The 16,636-nt window shown below is 39.6% G+C and overlaps 1 protein-coding gene across 1 annotated transcript in view; it reads left to right on the top strand.

Annotated features, from left to right (window-relative positions):
* Positions 1-1,370: 1,370 nt before the first annotated feature.
* The window catches only part of CERKL (CERK like autophagy regulator), a 49,780-nt gene continuing 34,514 nt past the window's right edge, over positions 1,371-16,636 (top strand). Inside the window, exon 1 of the mRNA XM_005519857.2 lies at positions 1,371-1,593. Coding sequence (XP_005519914.2) covers positions 1,371-1,593 — 223 coding nt within the window. The remainder of the gene's footprint in view (positions 1,594-16,636) is intronic.

Here is a 16,636-nt window from a genome sequence, read left to right as displayed (position 1 = left end):
GGCAAAGTAATAGATGGAAGTAAGTATCAAAAAGTTGTACCATGGTGACTTTTAAAACATGTCTTAAACCTATCTTCTCAGCTACATAATTAGTACTTATAATATAATAGGTACTGGCAATTATGGAATTATGAAGGAAGGCCACATGTCTTGAGAACATGCATCATCTCATGAGGTCTTGGCTGGTTTGACTGCAATCAGATTTTCTTACTCATAACAACATTTCTCTTCTACTGTGCTAAACATCACAGGAAGAGCCTTGGACACTCTAACACATGGCTTAAACTGTACCTTGTATCCATCAGCAAAAGGAAATATTTTAAATTTATTGCTTTATTTTTCAGAAGGACACTTACATTTTTCCTGTTACAAACATTAAAAATAAAATGACTAAACTTGTTTAAGAATATTCTTTTCATGCCCTAGTAAGCCACCATGACGTTATAAAACTTTATAAATGTAGAAGTTTAGCTTTTACAGGCACAGAAGCACTTTATAAATGGGAGTTGGCCCTGCACTCTAACGTGATTGTCATCAGTGAATCTTACAACACATATGAGTAAAGCTGTCACACCTCCAAGCAGTAAAGTCTATCATTTACAAAGCAAGAGTAAAGTGGTGTTCCTCCCCTGCATTCAAGCTTTGAGGATGAGGGATGACTACACAAGCCTTGTGGGTGTTCTTTCTGCACTGGCCCACTTGATAGTGGATCTGTTCTAGTACGGGTCAGTACCAGACCCCGAGCCACTGTTTTGCTCGGTTGTTATGAATGAAGGGTATAAATGGGCGACGCCTCCACCGGGGATTATGGCAATAATCTGTTTTGCAGCAGTAATGCCAACATGGTGTTTACTTTAAGGTTATGTCAGAGTGAAAGACTTGTGAAAGACTCAGCCTTTTTAGTATGGAAGGGCTATCAGAGCTTCATGTAGTTTTCTAAAGCTAAGTAACAGCAATATTGTCAATGATAGCAGAAAAGTGGAAGACGTGGGACTCCAACCAGGAAAATTGATTTCTGCAGTGGGAGCGTTCCTTCCTTGGAGAAGTAACTGAGGAGAGCAGAGCGCCGAGATACCCGAATGCCCTCGGGCCGCTGTTCCCCGTGGGCAGCGCACCTGAGGCGGCTCGGGCCGTGCTGCCCTGCGCTCCGCCCGGCACCGGCACGGACGCGCGCCCGCGGCAGCCGACCCCCCACACCCCCCGCTGCTGGCGAGGCACGGGCGGCCGCCCGCTGCCGGCCGAGGACCCGGGACGGGCGCCCTCCCGCCGGCCCCCGGGAGGTGCGGCCCCGCCTGTGGGGCGGGGCGGGAGCTGCCGGGCCCGGCGGGCCGCGGGCGGGGCGGCGGGGCCGCAGCCGGGGGGCCGCCGCCATGCCCGGCGCCGCCGGCCCGCTCCCCCACCCGCAGGGCCGCGCCCGGGCCGCGCCCCAGGAACGGCGGCGGAGGGGGGCCCCGCTGGCCGCGGCCGCGCCGGCCCGGGCGGGGGACGAGCCGCTCCTCAGGGGCATCTACGAGATCGGCAAGAGGAGCTGCGACGTGGTTCTGAGCGCCCGGCGGCTCCGCTGGAGCCCCATCCTGCCCGAGAGCCCCACAGGTGGGACGGGGCAGGGCGGGGCAGGGCTGTCCGCCCCGGCCGGGAGCCTGCGGCGCGGCCCGGGGCGAGCGGGGACAGGCGGCCGGGGCTCTCCGGCAGCGCGGGGCAGTCACCCTAAACCGGGATTGCAGTAAAGTGCTTAAAGACAGAGCTGCCGGGCGCCTCCGTTCCCTTCGAGGTTACTTTGCTGACTGAAAAGAAAAAGAAGTTGTTCGTAACGCTTTGAGTGTCTTGTACCTGAACCAAGTCTCTCTGGCAAGAGTTGCCTTCTTGGTGGGTCATACGAAAGGGACAGAAGGTAGGGAGGATGTTTTTTGTGGCCTCTTAGCCCCAGGCAGAGCAGTAAGAGGATTTAATTTTGTTTCTGCGGCATCAACTTTTCCCGGCTTACACTCTTTGGCAGGTACATAAACTAGAGCACAGAGAGGAGAGTATGGTTTTGCAGATGTGCCTGAGTTTTGTGATGAGACTTCTGTTGCAGGTCGTCATTGCTCTGTGGTGTTCACATGGCAACACACTGAGAAAGTGTGGTTAAAAGATCTGATCAAGTGAAGCAAATTATACACAGAAGTTTAAGAAGCAAAGGAATGCTGCTCGGACGTGTCCAAATAGATATTCTTCTCCTAGAAACTGTGTACACATACGTAGTTGTAAAACTGCATAGGCACTCCTTAAGGTGCTTGTTTATTTCAGTGACCTCCCAGTGTTTACATGAAAGAGAAATCAAAGTTGTATTCAGGAATGCAGTTTCCAGGCAGCGTGTTTGCCTTCCGGGATGGCATGGTCAGCTTGTTCAGGCTTAAAATACCACGTTTATTTTGGAAGTGTATCGAACAGAACTTAAAAGTTCCTATAGGTAAGATCTCATAGATAAGGTAAGATCCATAGAGTTAGCATTTAGAGAAGCAGAGTACTCAAATGCTCACAGATTAAGTCAATATGGTTCATTTAATGAAGGAAAGTTAAATTTAAAGTTGGGATACCGGAGCTACCGAAACTGAACAAATAAATACACAGTCATGCCCTGCTGTTGACTCCTCTCCTCTGTACAGTGTAACTGTGTTAATGCAGGGCTACACTTAAATACCTGCTTTGCAGCAGGACCGCTGAGTTCTGAACACCCCTGCACCAGGTGTGGGCGCACAGTCCTTCCTCTTGGGGAGCCAGTCTGGGTGGGTAAATAATGCTGTTAGTTAGTGCTGATGGTTCTCTTTCTTCCCATTTGGGACTAACTACAGGTCTCTGTGTATGTGATCTGCAATGTGATTTATTAGTTATTTAGTTCTGTGTGTAGAGCTCTAATACGAGTGTCACTATATGTTCTGCCTCTTTAATGTAAGTGGAATTGCCATATATCAGGAACTAGGGTCTGTAATTGTCAATAGTGAAGGATATTAAGGTGCAGACAGGAAGAATAAATCTTGGTGTATATTGCTCCATGCTTCCAAAGATGGGGAGTGTATTCTGTGTCTTGGGATTTGTGTGGTTTTGGCTTTTTTTGTTTTGTTTGGCTGGTTTGGTTTGTTTGTTTTTATCAGAAAAATGGATCCCTCTCAGCTGCTACTTTCATACAGACATCAGAAACTTTTCATAGCTCCTGAAAGGTAATGAAGTATGCAGTGCCTAAAGTCAGACCTGTAGCAGATGGCAGGACTTCGGGAGTCCTATGGAAAGCAGCACTGACAAGCTGCTTCCAGTTTTATCAGGATTTGGGCTTTTACTGCACATGTATTAAATATACGCTGAAACTTCTTTCTTGGACAATTTGGTTTTATACTATGTGGCACTGAGCTGCTGAATAATTTCATTTTTGAGAGGCTGCAGTTGCAGCAGTCAAATGCAGATTCTGGAGCTTGAATGTTTTTCCTTTCCCTCATTCTTGGCTCCCAGTAGCCTTTACCCTGTAGTGTTCTGTACTGGTGCTGGGAGGAGCCATCTGTGGTAGGGTCTCATTCGTAGATAAGTAGTGGAGTGTTCAGAGATGGCTAACAGCTCTCTGGACAAGTCTTTCCACTGGGATTTGGCTTATGCATGCTCTCTTCAACTCAAAAGCTTCATAATGTAGTTTGCCTTAGGCTCTAAGAGGTCAAGCCAGGTCTTCACGCTTTGCAAGTGCTGCTGAATGTCTCCTAGTTGGACTAGTATGTAGCAATTCTTCCTGTTTTATGGAAAGGTCTTTCTTCTACGGCAGTTGCTATGGTCTGTCAAAATCAGAGTACTATAAGGTAGTTGCTTTCTTGGTGTTTTCCTAACCTCCCATCCCCCATAGTTCTCCAGATAGAATTCCCGTCTTGCTAATGTTGTCATTTGTCATCCGCAGCTCTGCGGTTCCAGTTGTTCTTACATGTGGTAGTTCGTGCAGCCTTGGCTCTTCCAGGTTCTACCAGAGCTCAAAAGCTGCAGCTCAAAGTTCCCAAGCAGGGGACATCTGCTGTGCCTGGGCCCAATTGAGTCCCAGTGATGTATGTGTAGTTCTGCTCCATTGTGTTGTCCCTGTGGGGATCTAGGCAGCCTGAATATCAGGAGCACTTCCTTCTTCACTCTGTCCTGGATTTCTGCAGCTTCTCCAAGAGGTTTTGGGCTACCCGTGCTTGCTGATGATTTTTGATGGCTTCCTTCGTTGTTCACTCTACGGCAGAGTTCCTACCTCTCAAATAAGCATGAGCCATTATGAATTTTGTGTGTTATTTATTATAACAAATCTTATGGCAGAAGTGAGTCTTGGGCAGGCGACTGGGTGTGGAGCCTGGCGGAGAGAATGTGTCAGGTGGGAATGTGGGCAAGTTTCCCCTTGGAAAGGCTGCAGCTACAGCCTGGGTGTGCAGCTCAGCTGAGCCTTTTCTCCTCAGTGGGGGTGGAACCTCTGGCCTGTAGCAGGTAGCTTGCTTTTAACAGGGCACTGGGCGCCCCGACGAGAAGCAGAGCTCTCACTCAGTAGTAGATAGTTTTTTTTATCTAGCTTCTTTCTATGTGGCATTCCTATGCTGTAAATATAATAATGGAAATCAAGAAAAAGGCAAGACTTCTTTATTAAAATAATCCAGCCCTGAACTGTGGAGGTTCTCATTTTGAGTGCTGCTTCAAAGCTATAGCAGAGAAAACTATGTTAAGTACAGATTTGAATATTATGGGATTTTTATAAGTTCCCAGAAGATCATTTGTATCCTCTTTATGAATATGGCTTGTTGTTGTTGTTGTTAAATAAATACTTTAATTCTGATAATTTCTAAAGCCTTCAGCATGTTTTTAAAGTTTGCTGTAGAGTTTCCTGATTAACAATAATTGCAGTTTTTCAGCGGATTTCTGTCAGGTAGGAAGTGTAACAAAACTGGCAACTGTCCAGCACTTCACCAGTATGTGAAGTCTGGAGGATTTTGGTCATTATGAAAAACTTTATAGGTGTAATTTCTTGTCTGTGTAGTGTACTAAACTGAATGGTATATCAAGTTATTCTCTGACTGACAGCTTGCTGGGCTGACTATTTGGATAATAATAGTAATAATTTGGATAAAGCTTGCTTTTTAAGTATTGGTAATTGAACATAATTTCTCAATTAATGAACAAGAAAATAAGATCTTAATGTGCTATTAATGTTAGTTAATGTGCTATTGAGTATAGATTTAATAATGAATAAAATAAAAATAAAACTTTATTTTTAATTAATTAAAACTAATCAATATATTGTTTAAGTATGCTATTCTTATCTATAGTATGCTTTAGTTCTTGTTAATATTCGTCTGAAATACAGATTTATAGATGTTCTATGTAAGTGCAGCAATAAGGAAAAAGAATCACTGATGTATTTTAACAGTGAAAGAGTCGGCAATAAAGGACTTAAAATTAATTCCAAGTGCATAGTGGCCTGTTGCCAAGGCTGTTTAGGAACAGATGTGGCTGAAATAGATACCAATAGTCTGTTTGGGATCTCTAAAGTAAGACATCTGTCAGTCTATCGGTCAGTCAGGAATAATGGCAATGGAAACTGGCTGTTACAAAATGTGAATTACTGAAGTTCCAAATTCAAAGCTTTTGATTCTACTTCTGACGTATAGAAAACATATTTTCTCTAAGTGGCTTATGTATTGTCCAAAGAGAAAAACTATTTTCAAGGAAGAGACATAAAGAACATGTAGTGTAACTAAAAGTGAGGTGTTCATGTGCCATATTAATATATGGTTTTCAGATGTAAATTGAAGGAAGAAAGCATGAAGTTTTAAACAGTCCCGTGGTGTCTGAAGTTACAAGACACTCAAATCTTTTTCCAGGAAGTTCTTAAAATTAACGTCTTTTAGAAAAATACTGCATGAAGCTGCAAAACAATTTACTAATCTACAATTTATTGTGGAAATTAAAAAATAGTTATGGAAGTAGGATACACTAATTAAAGGAGTCTTAAATTTTTTTCTTTATTTCAGGAGACTTTTGAACTTAATATCTTGACTGACTGTGTGGTTTTTTTTCCCCTTTATCAGAAGATCAGTTCATGTGTTTGTGGCACAACTTACTTTGTTTCATTCTTTCTGTTCTTTCTTGTATTTCACACATTTGTGCATCTCTGTGCTTATACTGAAAGGGGCTGACATAGTCTGGATATCTAATAGGGCCTTTTATATGCACTTCAATTCTGTACCTCCAAAGAGAGGGTTCAGATATTTAAATCTTCGTTCCAGGAAAAAAGTTTCTGTGCTAGTTCTTGAAAATTATATTTGTGTGTTCAGGTCTGCATACACATTAAGTGCTGCCTGTGTTAGTGAGTTGGATTCTGATGCTATGGGAATTTTAAATAACAGGATTAATTTATCTTTCATAGAAAGTAACCCTTCTTTATGGTCTTTTTTATGCAAAACTTTCTGTTGATGAACTTGTGGTTTGTGTTATCTTAAAGCTCTTGTAGGCAATAAACTCAGCAAGTTTTAGACTTGGGTAAAGGTGATGGTTTTTGTTTTTGTGGTTGGGTTTTTTCCTTTGTTTCTCCCATAGCACTGTGTAATAATTAGGTCTTTGCCATGTTCTGTTATTACAGATAAGGCTGTGCTTTGCTTTATTCCTCTCCTCCTCCTGCCTGGGGAGCGAGGATGGTGCCTGGCTGGGTGCTTGGCACGTTGTGCATCACTGGGCAGCTGGCACACCAGGAACAGGCCAGGCGTGGCTGGTGCTGGCTTTTGGCCGCTGAGCAGGCAGATTGAAGAAAGAGAGGTGGGAATCAGGGGGCAGTCAGGAGCGCTGTGGTGGGGGTGAGCTGATACATTATGGGAGTGTAGGGGCTTTGGTGCAGTGCCCTGTGGGTGTGGGAGGGATTTGTGGTGTTGTGGAGAGGGATGTGAGTGAACAGAGGGGACACTGGAGCTGTTGCTGGGCAGACAGGGAGACATGCAGGGTGATGCTGTGGTGTGTGTGTGGGGGTGTGTGTGATACAGGGTGGGGGAATCAGTGGAGTGTTAGAGGAGATATGTGATGAGGAGTAGAATGTGAGTTTATTTTCAAAAACAGTTCTCAAAGTTCTGAATTTTCTTGTTCACAGAGTAGTTGACAACTCTTGACTGTGCCTTTTGGGCAAAGGTGTGCAAGAGTCAATTGATGGTCCTGCTTATATAGCACGATGGAGAGAATCCAAAGATGTATATTAAAAAAGAAGTTGATAGGCTAACCTATCTTTGATGCCCATGCTAGTGATATTTTCATATCCACAATAGTGCTGTAACATTGAGTCCCTTTCTCAGTGTAGATTATTGTTCTTTTAAGTCATTAAAGAATATGCAGTCAAATCCCTAATCCAAGTAGAAGTCTCTTATCTCAGTTTCTTAATTATCCTGGTTTTTGACCCTTCACTATAATTTTGGCCCTTCACACTAATTTTTTAGCCCCTCTTTCAGATCCTAGATGCTGTTGTATTCTTTCTTTGATTGTCATTTTACCATATCATCCCTGAATCTGTAACCCCCTATTATGCACTTTTGTCTTTTTCTATTGCATCAAATGTTGCCTGCTTATCTTGACTTTTAAGTGTAGTTAATTGGAAAATGCGTGACTTTTTTTGCAGTTGTAAAATAGAAATAAAAGCAGAAAAGTGTGTCATCTGCTCTTGTTGGAATCAATAAAACTAAACTTAGAAAAACAATTTTCCTCTCCTCGTAAATGTCTTGTTAACTATGTATATCACAGAAGCAGCAGGTAAATAATAAATACTGTTGCAGTTATGTAAAACCCAAACAAATAGATATTGGATAGAAGATCCCCTTTCGTTTGCTGTTTCATTTAGCTAGATCTGGCCATATTATGCACTGACTTTAGAAGGAAGTTTTTATGCAACACATCCAGTACTCCAAAGATAATTTTATTCTACTAAGACAATTTATGAAAAAGCTTAAGTGGCTGAAAATCTGAGAACATAACCTGAAAAACTGAGTAGTCTGTGTACCTTAACATTAATGGATTGTGGAACTAATGTTTTCCTTTTGAGGAAATCAGTGGTCCTGGTTTTTATGACTTATGTTGTAACAGTATGTGCAGACAAAAAACCATAATGTGTTGAGTATCTGATACATGTATTACCATATTGCCATAAGGAACTGCTATTATGTTAGACACCAACTGATTTTGTGATAGTGTTGGATTTCTCTCACATATGCTTATGTTTTTGTACAGATGATCCTTTAGGAACATCTGCTAGTTTTGTGGTGGTATCTGCTGTTTCCTTTCAAAATTTGACCTTTTTGTCATTTAGTGCTGTGACTGCTATAGAATTCTGTTTTACCAGAATCTTTTTCTAAATTGATTCCTGTCTCATAGATACTAACTGTCAATTTTTTGGGTTGTGATTTTTTTTTAATTGCTGACTTGAAATAAGTGACTAGAATGTCTTCCTTTTAATTGTTCAGGTTGTTTCAAAAATACTGGTGTCTGTGGACCAAAGGTGTGGATGGTACATCTCAAACTATTTCACTAGGGAAGTAGTTTTGCAACTCTTGTCTTGCAATTTAGGAACCCTTCTCCCTTGAGTTGAAGAGCAGATTTGAACAGTAAAACTAGGTATTGTTAAAAAAAAAATAAATTGAAATTGTAAGCCTGAATTTTTGTATTAGACTTGTTGTCTGGTAGCCTACCTGTAAGGGATTTGATGAAACACAATTCACTTATGTTTAAGATCTGGTGGAACTTCCTCCTTCCCCAGTTTCTCACTTAGATGTCATAGGAAAATAGTAAATCACTGAGAACTTTTTCCATGACTTGGTTTAACTCACAGTTCTCTAGTCTAGCATGTGGCTATTTCTCACCTGCGTTGCAAGTTTAAACAAATGGTCAGTTCATTAATACAATTCAGCACTGAACTCTGAATTTCCTGGCTTTTGCCTGTTTGAGCAACGTCAGATTGCAGTTAGTTGGATGCTTTTCAGTGCTGAATAGTTGCTGTAGTTGTCAGTTTATTTGAACTGTGACAATATATCTGTTCTGCCAGTCCATACACTCAAGTGAATATAGGAAAGTATTCTTTGTGAGGCTCTGAAAATGCAAAGCAACAGATGTTATGTACTGCACAATTATAGGTATCCTGGAAACAGATCTTTACACAGTGCAGACAGTCTTGGAAAAACAAAATTTGGCACGTGAATGATCAAGTTAAGGGTAACAGCAATAAATCCTTACGACTAAATATAATGCTGTTTTGTACATACTGATCTGAGCTTGGGTAATTAAGTGCTCATTGTTATATCGCCCTCCTGTCATTTGATGAAAGTTTAAAAATTATCTTGTGGTTATATTTTTCTGCATTGTTTTAGTACACCATAGTAGAAATAGAATAAGCGTTTTCACTTAAAAATAACATATGAAAATGTATTTTGAAAAAAAGCCTATGTGAGTCTAAGGAGTGACAATTCTTGTAAATAAATTGCTAACAGTAAATTCAAATTCAAGATGATTTGCTGGGTTTCTGTGTGAAAATAGCACATCTTTGCCTGGCTGATCTGTTGACTGTTCCGAAGATGGTTCAAAATGAGATTACTCCTTGTCCAAGTCCTCTCCCTGGTCTCCTGTTTGTTGCATCTTGCCTTTTGGAGACTTGTCAAAATACTCTGTCAAGAAAGGTACTGAAAGATTTCACACTTGGATGGTTTTGGGTTTCCCAAAGGCCTGCTCTGTCACATCTATGTAATTTAACTTGCAGTGAGGTGATTAGCTAGGGATCAGAATTATCATAGTGCCAATGAATAGTGCACTAACAGTTAGATGGCTATAGATGGTGGTAACTCATGTCAACATCAAACTTTGAACAGATTTGTGATTTCATTCAGTGGATTCTGCAGCTGACACATTTTCTGCTAAACCTAAGTGTATTGTAAGTTACCATGATTGGGAAAAGATTGTGTACAGATGTGTGTTTTTAATTTTGTACTGATTTTATTTAAGGAAAAAGAAAACTTTGAGTATTTCATGTCAAATGTAATGTTTCTTGGTCACTTGACTGCAACATGCTCATTAAACAGGGCTGGTAGTAACTGGAGTTGGTTTGGAAAACAATGCTTAGCAGAAAAAAGGGTAGCTGATCAATGTTTGTTTCTTTTTTTAACTGTAGTACAAATTAAAATTAAATATGAGCTTTTTTTTGTTTGTTTCTTAGGATTTACATTTGTTGAGTAGTTAATTATTTAAAATATGATGGAAACAAGCAGGTGGTGATTTTGAAATTTTGTCCCTAGGTCTCACTTGTTTTATGGAAACCGTTTGGGGAAGGTACACACAGAAATTCAGTACTGAGCTTATAATGATTTATATGTATATGAATACTTGCTTAAAGCAGATACTGTTTTTTTCATCAGCCTTTAGCAATATTGATTTTACGTGGGAGCAGAGTAATAAAGTAAGTTCTTTCCTACAGCACAGCTTTAAAGCCATGGCAGTTTTGCAGATTTGACTAGGCAGCAGGACAGTGAGTCCAAGAGTTGGAATAATTACACACATTGTAATGTATCAATCTTTTATTTGAATGCCATCAGCTTGGAATAAAGATCAGGAGCTGTAGGTATACCATTCCTAATGTGTATGATTATAGGTTTATCATGTGGAAAATGTCATCTGTCACTTAAACAGTTGTTAGGATTATTATGTTAAGGGTAATTAGAACATAAATAGAGACTAAAGCAGATGTTTGTATGCTCTATAAACCATCAGTTATTTAACCACATCTTGAATAGTGTGTGCAGTTCTGGTGTTCTCAGCAAAGGCAGTGTGGGACTGGAGAAGGTTCAAGGGGTGACAGTGGTTAAGGGTACATAATGGCTTCTGGATGAGAGTGGCAGACTAGGCTGGCACTTCTTGGTCTGAAAGGAAGGTATGGGAGATGAGGCCTGGACCAAGTAGGTGGCAGATGTAGAACATAAGAAATATGGTGCATAAGGCTGAGAAGAACCAGGCTGAAAACCAAATGAAAAGCTAAGAGAAATGTAAAATTTACTGCCAAAGATTGTTGATGCTAAAAGATTTTGTGGATTCAGATGGAGATGGATGGTCTCATTTGAGTGCTGTTAAATGTGTAGAAACCCCAGTGAGTTCAGGGTGTCCCAAATGAAAACAGGTGGGGAATGGAAAAGTACTAGTGGGAAAGAGAATAAATGCTTCCTTTATTCCTTCTCTTCTCTTAGCATCTGCTTATGGCTATGGTTTGATATAAGATACTGGGACAGATGGACGTTTGCTCTGTCCTGGTATTGCTGGTCTTAAATACGAGAAACCAGTTAAATTATATTTAAATGATATTTTGAGTAAAAGCACACACATCACTAGTCTGCAATTCCACCTGTGTCTACAGTGCCAAGCATGATTTAATGATAAAATTTGAGCTTCAGTTTGCCTGGCCTTCCATTTGCAAGGTACTTACTTTTATTGGTTATAAATAATACAGGTTAAAGAAAGTATGTTCTTTGCCTGGCAAAATACCAAGGGGTTAATTTTATTAAATGCTGGTTAAGAATTACAGTGCAGTAGCAGACTGTATAGGAAACCTGAATTTCTTAGCCATAATTCCCTTGGAAATATTGTTCATATGAATGTTTATAATTATTATAGTCTTGGGTTTTTTTAATACATTTATTTTTATTGTGGAGAAAGGAAGTTAAATTCCAAAGGCATAGTTAGACTTGTATAGGATAATGTCTGAAGCCATTGAGAATGATTTATTTTGATCAGCCTCAAAATAAGGAAAAAATGTAGCTTCAACATGCTTTGCTGGTATTTTTCCATAAATACATTTGAGAAGATTCCTGATGTTCACAGAAGATGACCCTTAATATAAAACATCCATGCCCTTTTGTTATGTCAGCCACTAAAAGATGCGTGCCAAGGTATCAATGCTGATTATTTCTTGAACACAAATGGTGATAATTTTCTTGAACTAATTCACTTTATGGCTAAATCAAAGATTATCGTATGATTTGTAATGTGCAGCTGGATACGTGTAGAAACTAATTCTTGTTAAATTTACTTTTAGATGAGCAAAATAGGTTTAATATTGTGATAGAGGAAAATTTGCAAGAAATAGTAACAATAACACTGTGTAAGTGTGTGCTGAAGTGTTTGGAGATGCATCTCTGTTGCTGTGTGGGTGCTCTGAATGGGAATTGCTCCCTGACTCTGCAACCATATGCAGCATTGTGATGCTGTAAAATTCATAGGATCTGCAAGTAAGATGCTTCAGCCTCTTCTGTGCATACTGGTGTAATGCTAGCATTAAAGAGTTTGTGGGAGCAAAAAATTATGTGTATTATGGGAGATTTGAAGTACAGCTTTGTCATCTGACATGTTTATTCAGCAATGAAAACTGATCAGAAATTGGCTTGTTTAGTTTTGCTTTGGTTTTTCTGGGGTTTTTTTGGGTTTTTTTGCTGTGTCAATCAGTAATCTTTCTGTTTGATTGTAGTACTTACTGTTAAGGTTAGGAATGGATATGTAAATGTGACGTGCGCGTGCAGTTACCATACTGGAGATAAGAGGAGCTGGTGGTAGATGCCAAAGAACTTGCTTAAAGTACATTGGAGAGGTTTGTTTGAAGTTGTTGGTGCGTGCCAGGATGCAAAGCAGACATTGGGGAGCATTTTGGGGTGGGTTTTTTAAAGGGTTTTTTTTTACCAATGTCTGTTTTAAAGCAGTCAGAAAATAGGTAGATTTCTATATATAACTTACTATGCTAATGCAGTTTGATATAAAAGTGAAAGTTACCTCTGTACTAAATTTTGAATTTCATGGTGCTCAATGTTGACATTTTATTCATAAAACGTTTTATGAATTCTGCATGTTTTCTGAAATGCATTAACTTATCCTATTTTATACACTGGTTATGTGACAATTCCAAATGGAGATCTCCAGATATTTAAGAAAGTTATGAAAATTTCAAACAATATTTAAAATGACTCATTACCATTTATTAATGTAATTTCTGAACAGTATAACAACATAAAATATTAAAACAACTCAAATTAGGGGCTTCACATGATAATTCTGAATGTATTTTAATTTTCAAAATAGCATTATATATAATTGTTTATAGACAAATGAGATATTCCCTAGAATTATTTTTTCTGCTAAACATTTTGTAGACCTGTTGATAGACTTTATAAAGCGCCTGATGTACACGGACCAAAATTTAAATTAGCTCAAAGAGATTTATTATTTACAGTTTTTGTTTGACACGGGCGTGTTGCAGTGAGTATGCAGCAGTTCTCGGTGAGCTTGGTGCAGACACACGGGCACAGGTGGGCGTCCTGGTGGCGTGCACCATGCAGGGAAACACATGGCACTACACAACATGGGGCAAAGAGCACGCAGTTGGAATTAGAAATAATTTTATGGATACCGTGGAAATGTGTGCTTGTTTGCGTACAGGGTTGTAATTTCTAGAAAGGGTGTGCGTGTTGTTGTATTGAACATTTGTGAGACAGACAGCGCTCTAATGTAGCTGTCCTTACTTTGTGCAGAGAGGAGCTATTGTCTGAGCTTGTTTATGTCAATATTTTAATAATTTATCTTTATAACTGCTTTTGACTGTATTTATAGTAACATTGGCACCCTGTGTACAGAAGATACAATCAGTGCTGAAAGGAAACTTGCATCCATCTGGAAGCAATAAACTTTTCTAAAAGACTGCACAGTGTTACTCAATCCTGTGATTTCTCACTGTGAGTGAAATTAAGGTTTGGTTCAGTTGTGTCACATCATATTGGTATCAAATCTTTTGTGAGAGCTTTGTCATAGTGTTAAGCTACCAAAAAAAAAAAAAAATTGAAATTGATGACAGTCTGAGAATGTAATTTCCTCAGTCACAGAATTATGCATCATTGCAAATGGAGTAAATTCTATATAATAAAAATAATTGTAATACTGGAAAGCTTCTGGTGTGTTGCATTATGTAAGCTTTCTCTTTCTATTAAGTGCTAATTTGTGTACTGCACAATTGACTAAGAATACCTTGAATTTGGTGTTGTGTTCTAAGTGGTTTTTGTATTGTACATCTATCATGTAATATAAATTATATTTTTAATATGAAAAAACGTTTTTAAAAGTTAGAGAAATATGAACAATGTCCACAAGGAGAAAAGGGTGGGCGGGGGGAATCTATATTATAAAGATCATCTAACAAAATTCTGGGTTTTTTTTTTTTGGTGCTTTTCTTTTAAGTTTGTTACAAGTGTGGTGTACATGAACAAAATAGGATTAGTTCACCCCTGCAGGCAAAGTGGTGTAGCCTGCATTCTTCCTGTTCCTAAGTGGCAACTGAGCGTGGGGGTGAGGGAAGGGTGTTATGCTTGTCAGAGGATTCTGGTAGTGCTATTGCCATCTCTTGCCCTTGGGCTAGTGCAGGAGATGCAGATACAATGATACAAAGGATGGCAGTTTTCTTCATAAATCTCTGGGAAAAAAAGTAGATTGGAGATCAGTGAGGATAAAGCCAAACATGTAGAAGTTAGTGGATGAGTTCATCTAGCAGCTGATAGCAATGCTTTGATAACTAAAAGCATGACTTGCTAGGGTACATGAATTATCAGTAGTTTACAGGAGGAAATTGACTTGTGTTTAGAATGGGCTGCTTGCTTTTTTTTCCTGAAAATGTTTCTTGAAAACCTTTTACAGAAGAGACTAAAATTCAGATATTTGAGACATAATGAGTTCCCTGAAACACTGGTATTTAGCAGTATGGGTGGTTTCTAAATCTGTATTTGAGGCTGTGGCAGATCTAGTGCAAGTAAAGCTCCAAGTAAAAGTAATTATTAACTTGTATTTAATCAAACTCAGTAATGTCATGTGGCCATAAGAGGTCATTTGTTTCCCCACTTCCCCTTATTTTCTGAAATGACAGAAGTAATTGCTGTGATTGTAACATAAATTAGTAGGTACAAAACACTGTGTGTGTGTGAGATGTTTTCGAGGAAATGTAAAATTAGGCTCATGTTTCCTCTTTGGGGATTCTTTAGTGTATTTCAGCTCTGCTAGCCATGATTCTATTAAATCATGTAGGCCACTAGATACCAGTCTTCTGTTTATTTCAAAAGTCTCTCTGCAAATAGATTCCATTTTATGATAGGTGTATGGTTGGTCTGTGTAAGACCAGTCATTTAATCTGATACATACGTTTGCAGAGGTTTTGGGAAATGATGGAAATCAGTGATGCTTTTTACCCTGTTGTCACTCTGAAGTTTCTTACATAAGTTTTCTTACTAAATTAAAAGCCTCAAAGTTTCAGCCACTAAATAAAAGATTTGCAGCTACTTTTCAAATCATATTATGAAATTAGCCAGTATATGGGCCATATTTTTAATATAAAATGTAGAGCTTTCTATAGTATATTTCCAGTGACCTCTTTCTTGCTGTGGTGTTAATAAGAAAATGTAATTATTAAAAGCAAAGCCTTTGCTTCATGCATCTTCTCAAATGCTTCAGGATGGGAATCAGTCATTGTCTGCCTTGCTTCCTTTCAGCTTACCTTGTTGTTCTAGCATTATTCCCAATAGAACTCTGTGTTATTTTCAAATTCATCATCTCCCTCGAATTCTTTCTTGTAGAATGAAGGGCAAACTCTTCCTTAAGGTGAAACTTTTTCTCTGGAACAGTGCCAGGCCTTCTGCTAAAGTTTCAGTCAGACTATTTTGCAGAGGTATTTATTCAGTAAGCTATTTGACTTCTTTTCGAACTGGCAGTTTCAGTATGTTTTTCTAATGGAATTCTGCCATTAGCCTGTAGTTAATCAGCAAGCTGCTTCACTGCTCTATGTGAAAGCACTAATGAAAGCTTGATGGATAGATGTCTGATGAGCCTCATTACAAGAGGAAAGGCCTTTTCCATGGCCTGCTGGGCATCAAGTGTATGAGCGTCACTCTGAGATCTGGTCATGCTTAGAGGGGAAGTTCCCAAGCCTGGCCTTTCTTCACAGGGCATCAGCTCCAGCAAAACCAGCCTCTGAGCTGTACTGAACTGTGCTCTGACAGTATGGGATCCTCTTTTCTTTTGGATCAGCCAGAACTAAGTAGTTTGGTGATGGTTGTTCTTTTCAGAAGTTTGCCTATTGCCGTCTTTTAGAACTGTAGTGAAAGTTAACCAAATTTTAAGTGCTTGAGTCTGCTCCAGCTCAAGACTTCAAGGACTACACCAAGTGTTCTCTAAAGCTGCCTTTCCTTCAGTTGCTGTGATACGATGCTGTGCACAGGGGCTGTACGTGCAACAGCCCTCTTGGTTCGGTGGGGATGTTCAGAAGTTCAGAGGATTCATTTTTCCCAGATATGGTGGAGAACAGGGGCTGCAATCAAGTGGTTGTGGTGTCTTGTGGGGAAGAACCATTTGAAAAATGGTGAGACAAGAGGGGAAGATAAAAGGTAGGAGGTTACAGTTTTAGATGGATTTACCCATGCTGTGAATATTGTAAAGTTGTTTAGAAATAAGTGAAATTATTCTGTTATGTAATGTAAACCTTTACCCCATGACTGAGATCTACACTGGAAAATTATTGTTTGTTTTTGGCTGGTATTGTGTTGAAAAATTGAAACTGGAAGTTCAAATTTGT

This window comes from Pseudopodoces humilis, chromosome 8, assembly GCF_049639895.1.
Source record: "Pseudopodoces humilis isolate 2021_Gansu_Grassland_sample_001 chromosome 8, ASM4963989v1, whole genome shotgun sequence".
Lineage (NCBI taxonomy): Eukaryota > Metazoa > Chordata > Aves > Passeriformes > Paridae > Pseudopodoces > Pseudopodoces humilis.
Note: the sequence above shows the minus strand (reverse complement) of the source record. Positions and strands in the feature narration are given on the sequence as shown.